The 19961-nt window shown below is 48.4% G+C and overlaps 1 protein-coding gene across 1 annotated transcript in view; it reads right to left on the bottom strand.

The window, feature by feature from the left end:
* LOC125959579 (mucin-5AC) overlaps positions 1–18782 on the bottom strand; it is a 36639-nt gene extending 17857 nt beyond the window's left edge. The window contains exon 1 of the mRNA XM_049692405.1: positions 18719–18782. Within this exon, the coding sequence (XP_049548362.1) occupies positions 18719–18721 (3 nt within the window). The 5' untranslated portion in view covers positions 18722–18782. The remainder of the gene's footprint in view (positions 1–18718) is intronic.
* Between the last annotated feature and the right edge of the window lie 1179 nt (positions 18783–19961).

Here is a 19961-nt window from a genome sequence, read left to right as displayed (position 1 = left end):
ACCGTGGTGACCCTTTTTTTTTGGAGGGGTTGGAGCTCGCGATCCTCCCTACCCTTTCCTCTGGTCCGTCTCGTTTGCAACCCTTACCCTTCATCCCTTGAGCTTTATTTTTTATTTTTTATTTTTATTTTTTTCGTTGAAATTCACACGAACATTTATGTTTCGCCGACGGTAGTAAACAGTTCTGCAAAACAAAGCTTACCCTCCGGCGGTTTTTTTTGCCTCTTCCTCCTCGATTTTTCCCACACCCCCACCGGTTGGGATGATGATGCAGGGTGCCCAAGAACAATAGCGACAGCAACGGAGCAGCGACGACGACGATAATTTCCCTTTGATTAATGGCTTCAAATTAGACAGACCGCGAGCACGAGCGCTCGAGGGGAGCGCGCGCAATAATTTCGTCAAGCACGATGGCCGCCCCCTCCCCTCTCTCCATTCTCCGGTCCGGATGATAAACAATCTTCAAGTTTTTGGCGTAATTTGGTTTTGAGGAGAGGGGGGAAAAATGAGGAAAATTATGATTTTCCACGGGAAAACGGGCGCTCGCTCCGTGGCAATTGATACCTCTCCCAAGACCCAGTTAGTGGCCATTTGCAACGTTGGGCAGGCACGTTGTTGTTTTGACAACGATCTTAAGCACGATTTGCACTCAATTTGGCTTTTCATTTATTTGCTTTACGGAACGGATTTCATACCCCCCCCCCCCCCCCCCCAGGGGGATGTTGCCTCTTCTCCCAATCCGCCGGACAGTTACGGATAGCTGGCCACACAAACTGCATAATTTGGATCATTTTCAAACCGAAAACCGAGGGGAGGCTTTTTGGTTATAATCTGGTTGACCTATTTATGGAATATCCAGTGTACCCTTTTTTTTTGTTCGCTGCCAGGTGCCTTGCAATGGAAGCCCTCAACGGAAGAAAAAAACATCGCGCGCGCTTATGCTGCCCGGCCCGGTAACGGCAACAAATTAGCACCTTTTGCCGTTCCTCTCGCGGTTTGAAAAAAAAGGAAGGGGCCCAAAAGAAACGTGAACGGTCGAAAATTCATAATAGTAATGCGATCCAATTGCCGATTCACGCTCAAATTGTGCGGTCACCCCACAGTCGGTCGAGCCACCAGTTCCGTTCCGGAGCGAACCGGACCGAGCGTTCCGTTCGGTTGTAGGTAATAAGATTAAAAATTAAATGCAACTTTCTTCGCCTTTTCGTTAAAGCAGCCTCTTCACTAACGCCCAACATTCTCATTACCTATCGCTCTCCTTCCTCCGGTTAGTGGTCGAGCCCTTTTACTCTCTTTCTTCAACGTTAAAAAAAGGGGTCTGGGGGGGGGAGATATTTGGTGGAACGGCTTCTCGAGCCCCCATAACAAGCCACTAGCGCTCGCGCACACACACACACGAGGCGCGCAATTGACCAGCAAGATGGGTTCTCTTCGTTTCTTTTCTGCACCAACACACAAAATGAGGTTCCAGCATGCGATCCAACCAACCAGGCAGCCAGCCAGCCAGCAATCGGTGCTGTTAGCAATTGTTACCGGCACATTCACAGTTAGCGCGCAATTGTTGTGCAATCGCATTCCTTTCGTCGAGGCTCCCAGCACCAACAACACTTTGCTGCTGCTGCTGCTGACTTCAAATCATGTTGACCCATTTTTCGGCCTTCGGTTTCTTCTCCCGATTCTCCCGGGGGGGAATCATCAACACCCCTTGGTCGTCGGTTCCCTTTTCGGGGTGGTTGGCGTGATTTCGTCGTTTCTGCGACCGTGTATCGAATCGCGGCGCGAAATTGAGCCCCACGCTGGAAGGGTTCTGCTGTTGCCATTCTGTTGCTGCCGTTGAATTGGCCCCGTTAGTTGGCCGTTTCTGTTTTTTTGGCCACCGGCCATTTATCATATCGCAAAAAACGGCCAGAAAGGGGGCCGAAGATGAACAGCGTACCTCGTTAGTGGTGGGGTACTAATTTTCGATCGCGCGATTGGATTGAAGATCGTCTCTTGAAATCTAGGTCTCTGAGAGCTGTAATGAGCGATGCGCCGGAACGTCGTGGACCAATGCCCTTTTCGTGGTTCCTTTTTTGCCGTTGCATGATGGTGAAGGAAAGATTAGACTATTTGTTTGAAGGAATTACTTCGAGGAGGGGATCATATCTCAAGTAGAATTGTGCAGATCACAGATCAATTTAGGTCTTCATTGCAGCATTACATCATTCTCTTGCAACATCTGGCCTCGCAGTAATGAACTTCTCGTTTGACAAGACTGCCATTAGCGTGATGCTTCACTTTGCGTTCCACTTCATGTTTCAAGCATTCGTCATCAAATGAACACTTTAGTCACGAACTTCAGTAACACATCAAGATAATAAACGCTAATTGCCAGATATCGTGCTTAACACTATTTCATAGATCCAACTACCCATATACACCATCTTTTTATGAAGAATCTCAATGCTTCCGATAATGTATCGAGCATCATGTGGAGCAGCATCGATTGATTGCTTCCCAAAATCACGCTCCAACGAATGCAATGCGTCCCTCTCTCTCTCTCTACCAAAGTGCTACAAACAGCACGACGAGAAGGATGTGTTTCGTTCGTGGCTGTGATACGTACGATTGCGTCCAGTATTGTGGACCCGACGCCCGGTGCCCGGTGTGCGAGCGACGAAATCGTAGATCATGAAGAGCCATAATTGACTCCGCTCCATTGTGCGTACTCCCCATTGAATTAGAAATCACACAACCATCCCTCAACCCTCATTTCCCGCTCAAGCCTCTCTCCACCAAAATCCTGCGTCATATGCACCCCCCCCCCCCCCCCCCCCAGGGGAGGGACTCAACGCATAACTCAGCATTAATTGTGCGGCACCATCGGAGCCTCCTCTTCTTCACCCCTTGCCAGCTAATCAACATAATCGTTTCCCGGACACACACACACACACACACACACAGACGCATACAAACACACTCAATAGACCGCGATCCGGGACCGCATATCGTTCACACGAATCCATCACACACACACACACACACACACACACACACGGATACCCGGAGTGGTAGTGGACACCAATTAGATACTCTAGAGCTCTCGCTATTCAATCATTTGCGAGTCATTTGTCCAAACAGACAATTATCGAACAGCTGACAAACCCGCGTGGCGTGGCCTCGTTCCTGTGGTGGAAGGCACATGAGGGTGGAGGGGGGAGGGTCCTTCCAAAAGGGCGACACAGATTAAGCTGTCAATCTAGTATAATTGCGATAACATCTCCACTAAATTAAGGGGGGGGAGAATGCGTCACTCTTTCTTCTCAACCAGCGGCGCGGCGCCCACGGGACCAGCGGCGCTTTGGGGACACAAAATGGGGTCAACGCCGTGTGATCGGCACCCCCGGTGGCCCTACGGCCACTGACCGACGGCGCATTGCCCGGAAAAACAGTTATGGTCACCCCAGTTGTGATCAACGGCATTCCACTCCGAAAGGCGTATTACATGTGTTATGCTCTCGACATATTATGACCAGCATCACGGTGACACCGGTCATCGGCTTCAGCTAGCCATCGAGGAGAAGAGTTCCAGTTACATATTTGCCCAACATTACATTCAAAGCTGGAAGCAATTTTCATCTCCAAAACGGCTTCTCGGTATTCCGGAGCGAATGTTGTCCTCGAAAACGCATCGATGCGAAATCATCATGCATTTATCGATCTACGGTTCCGCATTCCCGGGACTCGTGCGACCCGAGCGACCATTCCAGGGGACTCCAACCGGCCCACCAACCGGCAATAATGGAATAATAATGTTAACATTGATTTTTGTTCAGAGAAAATCCCCGATGATCGTCCGAAAGGCCGAGGGGTCCTCTCGGGGTTTTTTTTTGTTATTATTACGCTCCCCCCCGGTACGTGTCGTCTCTCCCTGTGCATGATGGAGGCAGAAGAGTGACAGCTCCGGCTCCAGCTGCAGCGGATGCGCTCCAGCGAACGAATTGATTTCGTTGAACGGTGAAGAAATAAAACGAAATCCAACAATTGGAACGATTTTTGTCACGATTTCGGATGCATTTTGGACGTTTATTGATATGATTGTGAGGTTGTGGCACGTCTCCATCGCCTCGGTGTGGGGTTGGTTGCGAGGACACTTAATCGTTAAATATATGAATTAAATTGTGTTTCCAGCGGAAACCCTTCGGAATCAATGGGGAGGCAGGACGTTTTGGAAGTGGAATCCCATTTCTGTCTCGCGGAATCGAATTCGAATTGTTTTATTTCAATTTCCACCGAGTTTTGAACCGAGTTGCGAGTTGCTGTTACAGTGTGCACTGTATCAATTAATGGTGGTACAACTCAGGAAAATTCATAAATCAATTTCGAGTTTGATTGATTACCGATAAGCCGTCGATATTTAGGCATAATGGTAAGTTTTTGAGTGCTTCATGATTTTATTTGTGACATTGTGACAGTAGTGAACAACGTTCAAGAATGTTTTTTTTTTTTTGGGAAAATCGACTTCAAATGGTTAAGAATAGATATCGCAACATTGAAACGTATTCAAATAAACCAACTTTTCGTTGAATTTATGGTTTATGAACGGTTCAAGTTAAAGGAATTTTTCACAATTCCAACTACCTCTTTTACTAACGGATGTAAATTGCATCAGAAAATTGTGAAAAATTTAAGTTTCGAAACATTGTACACGACATTACCCGGAATACTTCATTTTGTAACGAAGGAATATGGATTTTTTATACCTGCACCAAGCTATTATGGACATTCGCAAAACATGTATTTATTTAGCGACCTTTCTTTGAAATTGATTTAATGGCAATTTTTTTAAATTATTTCTTCCAAACATAACGAAATTTTTGTCCAAAGTTTTAGTTTTGTATTCTCTCGCTGACAAATGTGTAACCTAATGGACTTGAGTTCATAAAATAAAAACCATTACAAATACACCAGAATTAGTTAGTTGATTAACTTAATGGTGCAAAATAGATGATTTGCAGTAAAATAAATAAACCATTTATATAAAATTATGCACAAATTAGCTATCCAAGTGCCAAATATCCCGAACGTAGTTAGCACTTTTAGTATTTGACAATTAAGCCCCAAACGATCGTTGTCGCATTATTCCCTCAATTTACAATCTGGCTGTTGCTGTTGCTTTGGTGACGGTTGAACCGTTGCACATCAGACGTGCCACCATCATCATTTTGCACTGATCAGAAATCATTACGCCCGTGGACCAATGACCAGCAAATTAGTGCCTGAGCGCTCGTAGCGTTCTACGCTCGTAACTCGAATTCCGACCGGCATGATGCAACCCGTTCCGGGTTCCGGGTTGTACCCGTGGGGTCAGTAAACAAAACGATTGTCAAATTTTAATCCTCACCACACACACACACAATGTGTGTGTGTGTGTGTGCCCTCGGTCAAATTGCACCCGGAACCAACGAGCAACATGCAACCGGGACGGTCAAATCAATACCCCCTAATCCCTTTGTGCCTTCCAGTACCAAGAGGGAGAAGAGGGCAATAAATGTTGCACCGAACATCGGACGCCCCCGGTTCGAGGATCATCGGACGGCAATATGATGGCGCGGCAATAGTTCCGCTTACATCCCATCCCACATACCACATACCATACCCCTAATGACAACCATTTTGCACCAGACTGTAAATTGACACGTTGGTCCGATCCTGCTTTCCTGATGGTGACTAGGCCAGTACGAAGGCGAGGGCGCGGGCGCGCCGCGAAGCCCTAAATCAATTTCAATCCGCACCACGACCCACGACGGAAACGGGCATGATGACTATGGATCCTCCGGGATACGGTCAAAACACCCCAACGACGAGTGACGACGACGACGACGAGGGTCCAGTGGCCCCCCAGAGACAGAGACAGAGAGCAAGAGAGAGAGAGAAAGCGCGCGAACAGACACTCCATATAGTCCCCGGGTGCCCGGGTTCGTGTATCCGGTGTAACGTGGCCCTGCAATTGATCCCTGGGAATCCTCGACCTCTACACGATGGCTGCCCTCGTTTGCGTCCGTCCGTCCGTTCATTCGCGTCCGGTACGGTCGAAACTAGTGGACACCGTTTCCACCCGACACCCGCGGGGACATCCCCGTGGGAAATAAAGATTTATGTTTCATCTATCACGTCGCCATGATTTGATTAATGCAGCATCGTCCCGGGGTCCTCGCTTTTTGGGGCGGAGAACGAAGGGAAGAACGGGAACGGGAACGAGAACGAGAGGTTTTGATTTATAAATTAGGTGACACGCGGTCGCTGACGATCCAAAATGGCCGAGGATACTTTGAATTCCGAACAACTGTTCGGGAACAACTTCTGGGAAGTACTATTGGTCAACATTCTCGGGATTAGGATCTTGGATAGGTGGAAGTTGACCTTTGGGCTTTAGTTTCCACAGCCAGTTTCCAGACGCCCAGTGAGGGCTACTGGAAGACTACTACTGGGTTTAATATGTACCTTCCGGTCTCGAAGCTCACGATACGCTCGAATACTCGGATCCCGCGCCGGGTTTGAGCCGGGTTCCAGGGCATGTCCAGGAGGGCCTTACCCTGGTGGCGCGCAGGGCCATAAATTTGTGTGCGGTCAATTAGCAAAGTGATGAAGATATTAGACTCCGGCCCCACCTATTCCTATGCCTATTACCGTAACGAGCATCACGAGCATCAAACCCCGATTCGATGCATCGTCGATCAGACACTGTGTGATGGTCCCTATGAGCTGGTACGTCTATTTCCTCCCATCTATTGGCCATCGATTTGCTCCGCTTTCCGATGAGGTAGGTTAAAGGAAAACGGGTGAAGAACCGGGCGTAAATTTGATGGCGATGGCACATCGTGCTTCTCCTCCTTCTTTCTTTCGTTAATGGATAGCTTGTGGTAGTTTCCTGGACCTGGAGCAAGGTCGGCGTCGGAATCGATTTAGGAATCCAGGTGTGCCAAAAGGTCAGAAGGTGAATCAAAGCAGCGTGTGTTCGAGAAAGAATTGCCGAAGCGTTTTTTGCAACATTCGAAGAAGGTAACACACTTCCCGGGAAGTTAATGATTGCCGGAGAGAGAGATTTAATTTACCATTTCCAGCCATTAAACTAATCCGACCTATCCAGGCACCATCATTAATGGTCCTCACCGCGAGATAAGCAATCGCTCATGTGCGCGACTCGCCACGCTCGTGCCACGAGCCCCGAATCAAGGGGGCCTTTTATCCACACTCCAAAGGAAGCTAATTATTTTGATTAGGATCGTTATATCTCTCGCCGAGCGACAAAAGAGCAACGCTCATCCACCCGCCAGCCAAGAGAGGCACCGCGGGGTCATAATAAATATTCTGTGAAATATAGAAATGATCCCACTTTTATGACGGCAATTTGGGAGCCGCAGCCTCCCCTATGCCCTCCCCTTTTCACGCTCGCTCAGGTGCTCTCGCTCTTGAACTTGTGAAAGTGGCATCGTGTTGCTCTTGTACAGCCCGCCCGAGACTACTGGAAGCCACCCAGGATATCATCAGCGGAATGAGCGTGATTTTTCGTCCTCGTCGTCGTCCTCGCCGGTCGCCACACACACATACATATCTAGACCTCTAGAGCTTTTCTTCCTTTGCTGGTTGCTCCGGTCCTGGTCCTGGTCCTGCTGGTGCTGTTGTAGCGTTTGAGTGATTTGCTGCTAGATGGCAAAATGTTATCTTCAATTCTGACACAAAGTACAGATTTCACGCGTAATAAAAAGCGAAAGCCATTTATTTTTTGGTTTTGGTGTGGCCTTTTTTATGATGGCACACTGGCACACACACACTCGCGCGCCGGTTGGTTGTGGCATTACTCTCCTTTGCGAGGTAGTCCAGGACGAGATAGGGAGCGCATACTTCAGCACGCTCTACCTGTGGCATCCTAAAGGCATTGCAGTTCTTCGTGGGCGGTGCACGAGCAAGATGGTGATGATCAATGTTTCGCAAATTTTATGAGATACTTAGTGTGTATGTTCGTGTGTGCGTGCGCTGTGCAGGACACATAAACTCTGTTCTCTCTTTAAATACACTTAAAGGAGGGGATAATTCCCAAAAACCTCTTGGTAAACTGTTTTGATAAGTTTCGCGAAAGTGTTGTTTTCTTGCAAATAGTGCAAGCATTAAGCCCGGCTCAAAATGCAATCAAAACGTTTCTCAAAAGTGGCGCGCTGTTGGATGAAAGTGTTTCAAAGTGTCAAGTCAAGTCACTCTTCTTCTTTAACAACCTTGCTGGTAGCGAGACACACGCCTTGTTTTACATTAAAGTAAAAGCATTTGACAGCGTTCAATATCGTGCTTCGGAACTCCTTGAAACACGATACGCAGCTACCTCGTGGAAAACCCAACCAACAGCTAACGAGTTCCAACGAGAGAGCAATTCCTTCTTAATGCTGGCATCACAGCAGCATCACGCCAAAGGCATCGTTACTGCCGCTGGTGCTGCTGCTGCTGCTAACAAGTGGTTTCGCTTCGCTCGATGTCTTCATCGTCAACCGAGAGCTAGTCTCCCAATCCCAACTCCCACCGGGGAGTGGAGCATAAAATTTAGAAAAATCACAGCCCATAACTCAACCAGCAGCCGCCACCATCCGGGGGGCTCGGCCTTCTCTTTCTCTCTCGCTCCAGCGTGGTACTCATTCGCCGGTTGTTACGACTTTTATGCTCGGTGAAAAGCGCGACCGGAACGCAAGCATCGTTGGAGCGCGCGTTGGATCGCAAAACGCCAAGGGTTATTAAAAATTGTGGTTCCTTCAAAAGGTTAGACACACTTTTCCACCAACAACAACAACAACAACAAAAGCTGCGGCTGTTGTCATTCACGCGCTCTTTATGAGCCGGGAGTATAAATCTCATTAACATCAAATTGGTTTCGGTGTGCTTGGCGTTCTGGGTGGAAAGGGGCAACATTTTACATAATGAAACCGCCCTAGCACTCTTAATTGTATGGCCTCGACCGATCTCAATGTAGAACCTGCTGATCCAGTCGGATCGGTAATAATTATTCACTGAAGCGAAATTTCTGCAATGTGAATCCGAAAGAAGGATCCTTCCTTTTGACAGGAGTACACTCCTCCAGGCGACACCAGGCCGATGAATTCTATTCCTTCCTACGGTGCTCTGGGAGTGTTTACAATATCGTTGCCATTCATAGGCACGATGAGAAGCTTCTATAGCATCGCATTGCATTTGCAGCAATGCTCGTGCTTTATCGGACCGGAAGAAAATAATTAATACAACCTGAGGTTCCGTTTTCTTAACGAGGCACCTTCAGGTGACAGAAGCCGTGGTGTCGGTTTGAGTTGTTGAAGAGAAAGAAACATAAATACTAATTAATGCAAAGAACCTGCTAGAGCCCACTTGTAGGCTACCATCTTGTTATGGTGCCAGTTTCTGGTTAGTTAGGTTTTCGTTTCTTCTAATTACGAATTGCCAAAGAAGGTCCCGAGGATATGAGCTACTTACTATAGTGTCAATGTTGCTACTAACCATTGCTGAGACACATTGCATCATTCCCTGCAATAATAAGGGAAAAAGAGGAATACACACACACACACAAACACGCAGTCACGTTAGTCCACTTGACCTCGATGCAACTGCAACACACCACTAGCAATGCACAGAGCGAAGAGCACAGCACGTGGCGCGAATATTGAATTTATCAAAATAGTTTATCACTTCATCGATGCCGTGCTAGGATCAACACCCTACACCGGTTCCAGGCGCCAGGATTTCAATCGAAAATATGAAAACTATCAACAAGAACAGGAGCAGAAGCACAAGAAGAAGCCCCAAGACGGGACTGCTCACAATTGGCATTCCATTCAAGGACCAAAACCGAGCGAACGAACATGAAGCGGATCTCGGGCTCGAGATCTCTCTCGTTCTGTCTTTTGTTGGCCGTTTAGCATGTTGCCGGAGGGGGGGGGGGGGGGGGAAGAGCATTCGCTGCTTAGCATTCGGTGCTCGTTCGACCACCCTCGAATGGATGGTAACGATGTTTCACGTCACATCACCACCACCACCAGCACCAGGAGGGGCCCAAAATGCATTTTGCATTATTTACTCCTCCCCATTGTCGCCATTGTTTTGCGCATCACGGTTTGCGGTTAGCATTTATTTGATAGTGGTGGTGGTGGTGGTGGTGGTGGTGGTGGTGGTGGTGGTGGTGGTGGTGGTGGTGGTGGTGGTGGTGGTGGAATGGAGAGGTCGATGATGGCCACAAAACTCACTTCGAAATTCACGAAATCAAAAATCGCCTCGTGGTGTCTTCCTTCCTTCGGGGCTTCTGGCCAGGACGCTCGATTATAATAATTGCATCCAGCATCATTGTCAGTTGCATTAAGAGGAGGGGTTTCGTGCGGAGAGGTCCAGCAGAGAGGTGCAGAAAACAAATGCAAAGCGCAAAATGAGAGGACGAGGAGGAGCGAACAGCCTACTGTGCTAAGGAAGCGAATAAAACAGAATCCTCCAAATCCAAGGAAGCGACGACACGTGACGCTTTAGAACGACCGGAGGGACGACCGGCCACAAAGCAACCGAGATGCCAATTTAATGTCACATTCCGGTGTCTGGGGTTTTATGCAACGGAGGCAACCGCAATGGGCTGTACTTTTTTTTTTGTTTCGAAAGAATGTGGCGATCGCACCTCCTGCATGTAGAGGGCAAACCATTTTCATACCTTTTTCACACTTTCACATCGCAAATGCACACATACACTTACGGGCACACACACACACTCAGGGGCACACATTGCCGGACATTGGTAGAGATTTTTCTCGCCTCTCAATCGTCACCACTGATCGGAGTACAGCCCCCTCCCCGGGGGGTGGTAGGTTGATGGATGTGATGCCCCTCCTCCTCGTACGGTCACCATCCCCTCTCCTCGGGGTCTATTATGCGGGAAATGCTGCTCTCTGTGCAGGTGTATGTGTGTGTGTGTGTGTGCGCGGTGAGGGAAAACGCTTTTACTATCACGACACGCTTTCGTGTGAAGTTTTCAATTAATTCCATTCTTCTTGCTGCTTCCTTTTTTGTTTTAGTTGTTTTTTTTTCTTTTTGCTGCATTTTGCTCCACTCAGACCCACACCAACACCGGTGCAGTATGTGCACGAGTTAGATTTATGCAGTCCACACACCCCAGGGGGGGGGGGGGGGGGAAGAGGGCCACCACCTCCCCAGCATCCCCAGGATTGAATTAAGGGCGTGTGCGTGCATGGCTCTCTCTATGTGTGTGTGTGTTCCATACCACTGTCGACCACTCTGGGAAATTGTTCAATAGTGCAGCAAAATGATGTGGCGTATGCCCTCCCCCCTCCCCTTCCCTCCACCTGCTACTCCACATGTCACCAACCGTGATGCGATTTAGATGCGAGGCGTACATTGGAAATCAGAATCATTGCTTCGCGGTGGGACACGCGACAAAAACAATCGCGGTTAGGAAACGAAAGGGGTGTCTGAGGGGCGGCGAGGGGGGTGGGGTGAAGCAAAGTCTGGTGACCATCACCCCCCCCCCCCCCCCCTAACGGTCCAGAACATGAATCCAATTAGGTGACAACGAAACGGGGATTTGTGTGGGATATTGTTTTGCATGTCACGTGCCGTCCCTCCCAGGGCCGCAGTTTGATGGACATTGTGCTAAAATCACTAGACCCAATGGCGGGCACCCCACCGCCCTGACAATGGCCCGGGTGTCATGTAACGCACACCAGCATGGACTGGATTGTTCTACATTGTTTCTTTGGACATGTTTTAGAACATTTTGTTAATTTGTTTCTGTGGCTCGTTCTAAATCGAACACAGCAAGCCTCTGTTTTGTATAAGCTCTAGGCATTTGGCTTCGTTTGTCGCCGGTTTTTTCTTGGAAGTCTCTTTGAGTTTGAGTAGTGCCTTCGATTTCTATCGAATTGTTGTCCTCGACGTTAGTAACACTTGTTCTGAATTCCAATAGTTGTACAAAATAAAAACAAAACAGTTGTCTGAAAAAGACTCAGCAAGACCGATACAAGATGGTCCCCATAATAAAATTGATAGTAAGCTATGGTAGCTATGGCAACACTACCGTAGTTAAGAATATGAAGTAGTTAGTGATGCAATACCTTTTTTGGACATTTTGCATTGTATTTGTCAATATTTCGGGTGTATTTGGAGCAATTTCCGCTCTGATTTTATCTTTTAATTCTTCAATAGTTTTCGGTTTGCTCCTTACTCTTCAAAAAGCCCCACACCAAAAAGTATTGGTGGTAGGCAACGAATGTCTCCTTTATTTCTTTAGATAAACACGCACAGTTTTCATAGTTGAACGATTATTTTTAATGTACTACGCTTCAATTTCAGCCTAACTTTTTTATGTGAATCGATCCATGACTAAAATGGCATAGAGAGACGTCTTAGAATTTGTCCGAATTGTTCCAATCGGCTGAAAAATAACGGAGTTATTTAACATTTAAATAAGTCCCATATCTAGATGGCGAACACTGTAAGGTGCTGCCTTTAAAAGTGTTGCAAACACAGTTGACAGCAGATCTATCCGAAAAACATAACACGTTACTAGCAATCTCGTGACCATTTGGGGTCAAAATAGATCTCGGGATGTTCATAGCCACAAAAAAGGTAGACCTTAAATGATAAGACCCCAAATGTACTGACGGAATTATTTATTATGCATGCCCCTACAAGGAATCACCGTAGCTTAGAATTCCTCGTCCACATCTCCTGGGGCAACTTTTAATTTTTAATGTCCTAATTTAATTTAATTTAAATTTTATTTAATGTCTGCGTTACGGCCATCTGTAAGGTCGTATATTTGTCAAACATCAACAAGCTTTAATGCTCGTCCAGATTAATACCAACATCACATACTTTCATTCTTAAAACTGCTTCTACAACTCAAAGAGATCCTGTAGAAACGTCTTATAAGAAATCTCTCGCTAAACCCTAAACGTGACCGTCAAGTTAACACAAATCCACCTAATCCCCTGCAAACGGTTGACACCATCCGAGGACATTCGTTGTTGTCGCTGTTTAAATTCAATTTACAACAAAATCCTTCCCCAACACATGTTCAAGTAGTAAAACGCCAACCAGCCAGCGGGGTGGTATCCAGTGGCCGGCAAACCATGCCGGCAACCAAGACGAGACCAAGAGACAGGCGGGAAAAAAAACTCTTCCAACAAATCTCGCAGCCACTTTAGTGTGAAAATAATTTCAAAATTACCAATTTCGGTAATTCACTCGCACCGCACACGACGATGGCGGACGAACCGCTGTGGCCACCAGACCCGGACCCGGACCCGGACCCGGACCGGAGACGAAACTTGCGGCAAAACGATTGTGAACATTACTTGCACAAGTTTCCAACATTCCTCCTCCAGTTCCAGTAGCATCCACACACACACACACGCGCTTCCCTCGTTTGAAACCATTAGCCCGCGAGGCAAAATGGCTTCCATGCAAGCCACGATGGCCGTCGCCGTCGCCACGTGCGTGCATTGTGCCCGGTGACGACGACGACGACGACGACGACCGAAACTCCGTCACAATTCCGCCAGCACACAGACGCTGGTGTACGCGCTACAAAAGACGGACGGTCCGGACAGGAACGCAGGACAGGGCGGGACGGGACCAGTTCATCCATCCCGGTCCAGGAGACCAGAAGACCGAAACACTTGCTCCGGAGAACCTCCGTAAAACCTGTACCCGGACTTGGGAGCGGAGGGAGGAAAAAAGTTTCCCGCGAAATAGCTTTACACTTTCCAAAGTGTCAATAAAATTTATATTCCAACCCATTTCCTCCTCCTTCGCCTCCTCCACCACCGGGCACCACCAGCCCGCGATGGCCGTTCGACAGCTGGTGGCCGTTTGCGGTGGTGAGTTGCTTCGCTTGGCTGCAGATTGGCAAAAACCAATTCGTTTAAAGGAAGCAGCAGCAGCAGCAGCAGCAGCAGCAGTAGAAGCAGTATCCTCCCATCCAAAGCATCGACGCACACACACACACACGGAATGGCTAGAACCAACGACAAAAGCGAAAGTAAAAGCGTTGATTTCGGAGGAAAAGTTGAACTTTTTCTTGGACCAGACCCTAGATTGCCTCCAGAAGAAGAAGAACAAGAAGAAGAACAAGAAGAAGTGCTGCTCAAAGCCGTCGTTCGGGCCGGTTAGCGAAGCAATCGAGATTCACACAGCCGTGTTGCCGATGGTCTGTAACGATTATGAATAATTTAGGGAGACGCGAACTTTCCGACGATCGTTGGCGATGACTTACGACGACGACGACGACACGCCCGGTGCATCTACAGGTACAACAGGCCAACGTTTAGTATCGCGCACCGTTTACCGTGAAGGAACTCGAGCAAAACCACCATCGCCCATCCATCCAAACATCATCGCCGTCGTCGTCGTCGTCGTCCTCGTCGTGGTCGTCATAAATCTAGATTAAATTGATAAGTATTTTGATCGCGAAAGTAATAAATCAATCATCGTCCGGAGGACCACGGCACTAAACTGGGTGACACACACACACACACACACAAACAGTGCACCAACCACGGTGGACGGTGGTGGTGGTGTCGATGTTGAAAAATGGATTCAAATGCAATGATTGGATCGAGCACTTAAATTGGATGTCATCGATCATCGCCGAGTGCCTTAGTCCCAGGCATTTGATTGAGTTTGATTGAGAGAAACCGACGACGTACGACAGCCTTTGGGACACAGTTCGCAGTGTCGAGTGCGAGAAAGAAAAGAAGCCGCGAAGAAGCTTTTACTCTCGGTAGTTCTTAATCAATTCCACCGGTCATTCGTGAAAACTGTTCAGGCGTCGTCTTCGGGCTCCATCGAACGGAAAACTCCTCCCTCCTGGCTGTCTCCCTGTCTATCCTGTCTACACTGCATATTGGACATTACGGCTCCTGGCTCGTTTCCATTGTCGACACCCGTTCGATATGAGGTAGAAGATTGGTTTTTTTTTTTTCGTGAGAAATTTCACTTCACAACTTCACAACGGCGATGGCGTTACACATCTGCATCGCAATGATGACTTTTACGATGGTCACACACCTTCGCCGTGTGTCCTTCGTGGGAACAGCAACAGCTTCTGCAGAAGTCGCAGAAGAAGAGACAACAACGCCTTCGCCAAAGGCAATCAGGCGTAGCCAGATCGAAATGATTTGGTGAAAGTATTGGAAGCCGCTTCTTCAAACACTCAGCCTGTCCATTACATTACACCGCCCCTCTCCAATCAGTCTATACGCCATTTGGAGCTGATGATGGTGCGCTGCAAGGTGCCTGGTCCGGTGCGGTCAAAACGTATAAGTGGCCAAGTCCGAGTACTAACGCATCGTGAATACGAATTTCCCATTTCCACCGCTCTCGGAAGTACATACACTGGCCGGCTAGCTAGCTCCGGCTACTGGTCCGGTTTTTTCCTCGCCCGTGAAAGACGTACTCCGAACGTGGCCGTTGAGTGACCGACTCATCTAACCTGCATTCGCATTAGGTCAGGTCAATTATCTAATCTGCTTAATTATGTAAATTTGCCAACCGTTCCTCTCTCTCTTTCTCCCTTACACACACAGACATTAACTACTCCTCTCGCCTGCAAGATCATCCTCAATCTGGCACACGCGTGACCGGACGCCTTTTTGTTGGCGGGCCAACTTGGAACATGGAAAGCACTTTCCTTTCGCCGAACAGACCAATGGCTTGCTTTTTTTGTTTCTTCTACAGCATTTTCAGCAGGCGGTTCGGGCGAGGAAATTTTGACGCCGTTGTCATCGGGAGCACATTCCGTCCGCGGTGCGGTGGTCCTCTATCCGTTCGCAAGGCGTGCTGCTATCGTGCGCGATGCTTTCACCGGGCCGGGCTGATTTCAATCAGGCCTTTTTTGCCTATCATTTTCATCCGCCATCCATGGTCAGCCGCACTGCCTTCAGATGATCTTCCGCATCCGCATCATCATCATCATCATCATCAGCAGCAGCGGCAGCAGCATTGCTAAAGTGACCAACGGGAGGGAGGAGGAAAGGCCTTTCTTGCAACCCCCGGAGCAATGCCAGTGTTGTTTTTTCTGCTCTTCCCATTTCCAACGAAGTGCGCTCGGATTAGATGAATCTGGCCAGCCGTTTTGCACACTTTCCCCCAGCATCGGTGCGGTGGTTAATCGGATTTTAGAAATGCTCGAGCATATGGGACTGCACCACCCCCCTCTCCACTCCACTCTCCCTGGGAAACACCATCATACGATCAGGAGATGCTTCTGTGGGTTTTTTGGGAGCGACTTTCGCGTAAAATCGTTCGTCCAGTTAATCGATTCGCCTCCCCTCGAGGTGTGAAGGTGTGAAGAAGGAATATGTCTGACCATTTCGGGGAATGGGGAAAAGAAAACCCCCGGGGGCGGTACAGAGGGGCACAAGATCAAAACAGACAATCATTACAGTCACCTCAATGTATGACAAATGTGGGACTCGAGAGAAAAGCAATAACGGTCTGGTCAGACCATGCAATTGCAATACGAGAAACAACAGAAAAGCAAACAATGCGATTAATACAACAAATCATAAAGTGGAAAGCAGGACGAAAATGGTGGAAAATACGTGACAGTAAAGCGAAAACTGACGAGACGCGATAAAGAATTGTTAATACTTACTTACTTACTTATCCGACGCTACAACCGACGAGCGGTCTTGGCCTGCCACAGAAGTTTCCTCCACCGAATTGTTAATAAGTTAAGTTAGCAAATCGATTAAGATAAGTTAATAATTCGGGCATTTCAGTTACTAGCCACAGTGCAGTGATCATTTTTATGATCTTCCTATGCACTATGACACTTCTAGAAACATAAACCCTAAGCAACAGTTCAGGATCAACATACCACAAACCCAACTAAGACCATACTACTTCACTAAGCCATAAAATCGGATGAACTGCCGCGCGACCGAAAGTGGACTAAGAGGACCGCTCTCTGCCTACCAAATTGACGTCTAATCCCCCGCCTCATCAAAACAAACACACGCCTTATGGTCACGTTTCGTTTCGCCATCTTTACACTATTTCCGAAAATTAACTCCGGCAGCAGCAGCAGCATCCGACGAGATGAATGGATGTTTGCGAAGAAGACGAAAGGTACGAAGCGCAGAAGAATAAGAAGAAATCAATGCAAACGAACGAACGAACGCTCGGTGGCAGAAGATCCATCCAGCGACCGGCATCGAGCCGTGGGGCCAACCACTCAAACATTGGGCCGTGCAGTCTGCGGAAAATCGACCCCGAAACACACCGTGAACGCCACACCATGCCGGGCTGCCTTTGAAGCCGCACACACACACACACGCGCACACGGGCGCGTGGTATGCCCACGCAATGATGGTGGCGGGGATGAAAGTGGAACTGATTTCATTTTTCAGAGCCAAAAATGAGAGGAAACGCGGGCTCGGGAGTCTTGCGAGGGCTGCGTCGAGCAGCGGTCTCAAGATGCGGTCCATCCGTTGGAATGGCCCGGCATCCAACAAGAAGAAGAAGAAGCGCAGACGGCCAGCTGGCAGACGATCTGGAAAACTGGAGCTCTGGAGCCAGTGATGGAAGGCAGAGAGTGTTAATGTGGTAGCACCGGCACCGGCACCGGCAGCAATGGCGCTTGATGAACGTACCAGAGCACGGATTGATGTTGCTATTTGGCACACGCCTGTGATAAGAAGTCAACTGGGAAGAAGAGCACGACTAGCAGCAGCAGCAGCAGCAGTAGCAGCAGGAGGAGCGTAAATGAACGCTTAACGATGCTTTGATTCCATTTCACGCATTAAATTTCCAAAAAAACTCGCTTCACTCCCTTTGCTCCTCTAGTCCGTTGCTATCCGTCGGTTTGTGTTCTGCTCGTCGAACCGGATCGTCGTATGTCGCATATTAAATTGATGAACGCCACTCCATGTCTGCATATCTATGAAATAGTCTAACAAACTCGTGCAGAGACTGTTTTCTGCATTCGTCACAATCGAAGGACGATCCGTATGCTTTCGCGGTGCTTCTGCTCTACTGTAAAGCATAAAAAGCACCCCACGAGCAACCTGCCGGTGCTGCACGTGGCATACCACGAAGCCCACGAGAGTCGAGAGTCTCGGTAAATTGATTTTAATTTGACAATTGCGTCCGGTGTGAACACTGCTCTTCACCCGGAATGATAATAACAGTCAACATTCACTTCAAAGCATCGTCACCCACTGTTGGGTGGGAGGTGGATCAATCGTAGCATCCAGCCTAGGACCTAAAGTGGTAGGCGGTAGAGGGCGACGGATGGTTGGCCGCAACCATAATTTCCTCCCACGCCCGGTCCTCGGTGAAGTCCTCGTGGAGATACATAATTTGCATATTTCTCCGGAAAAGAAGATGGCAAACGATTCGGGAGGAGAAGGAGGAGGAGGAGAAGGAGGAAGCCAAATTAATAAACGAAATGAAACGTTCCCCGAATTGCTGCTCTTGCATATTTTGGGAGGGTGGTTAGGACATTTGGGGGCCTTGGTTCATGACCGAACCGAACCAAACCGTACCAGAGGTGTCCTGTTTCGTTCCGTTTGATGTTTCCTTTTCGGGAGCATTTTTCATCTGATTGGGAAGCCATCAGTGGTCATCTCATCAGTTGTAAGTAATTGTTGTAGCACCCAAGCAACAGGTGAAGACGAAGACGAGCTGCTCTGCTACTTACCATCGGTCGTAGTGTGCTGGGCGTCCGATAGTAGTCGCTGCCCGCGATGCTCTGCAGGTACTTGTTTTTGTTCGTTCCATAAATGGGCTCCATCTTGTTGGGAATGTTTTCTGACCAGATCTCGTTTGCCAAAAAAAAAAGCCGGTAAATCAACACTAAACGGCACCTCCCGGGGGTCCCCAAATGAGCCGTATCACTATCACTATCACTCACTCACGAGCGCACGCACACCGTTCACTTTCGCTGAGAATTTGAAGTCGTTCGCCAAAGCCAAAGCCAACACTGATCGATCCGTCACACATTGTGGCGTCTACACGCTGCGGTAGAAGTGGTCGAGTGAAATTCGGCACTTTGCTCGCTACCAAAGATGGCTACTCGATGCATCTTCTTCATCTCATCATCATTCCGCGATCACGCGGATCATTCCCAAGCGTTAACACCGATGACACACTTTCCTTTGGCGGGCGCGGATGGAAGGAGCCACACTGACACTACACCATCAACACTCACACGCACAGCACACACACACACACACACGCACAGGCTTCACTATATTCGGCGGAAACTTCCCTTTCAGCGGCACCAATAATCCATCGCGCTAGGCGCAAGGGCGATGGGATCTACGATTCCGCTTTCTCTCAGCCGCCAATCGACTGCACGCCTGCTGCGAATGCTCCAACGCCTACTGCTGCTGCTAATGCTACTGGCGGCGGCCCGGGGAAGAGATGGTGAAGGAGAAATAAAATAATTAAAATTTAGTTCACTTTCGATCGCGGTCGATTCGGTTTGGAGAGAGGGTGCGTTCCCTAAAAGACATCATTAAGGGGGCTGCTGCTTTCACCTACACCTCTCTGCGCCTGCTGCCAGCTGGCCAAGGTGTGAATGTGATCGCTAAATGAGCACACTCCAACCCAGCAGGTGGCTGCGGCCAGTTTTTTCTCCCACGTTGCAATCGCCTTCGATGAGAACCGAGAACACGTTCTCGAGCCGCCGGATGACGGCCAAGGTACAAGCGATATGCTCTTGGAGATGCGTGTTTGTGCGTTTTTTTGTCTCTCTCTCTCTCTCTCTGCTGTCGCCCAAAAAAAAAACCAAACACGACAAACTCGCCCAAGCCATACCGCAAACCATGGAGGACACGGTCTGGCCTCTATGCACAAGGATCTGACCGAAACCGAACCGAAAAACCAACCGACCGGCATCGACCGGCACTCAATGGCACTCTAATTGTTCACCACCACCT

Source organism: Anopheles darlingi, chromosome 2, assembly GCF_943734745.1.
Source record: "Anopheles darlingi chromosome 2, idAnoDarlMG_H_01, whole genome shotgun sequence".
NCBI lineage: Eukaryota > Metazoa > Arthropoda > Insecta > Diptera > Culicidae > Anopheles > Anopheles darlingi.
This window is presented reverse-complemented; position numbering and strand designations above follow the sequence as displayed.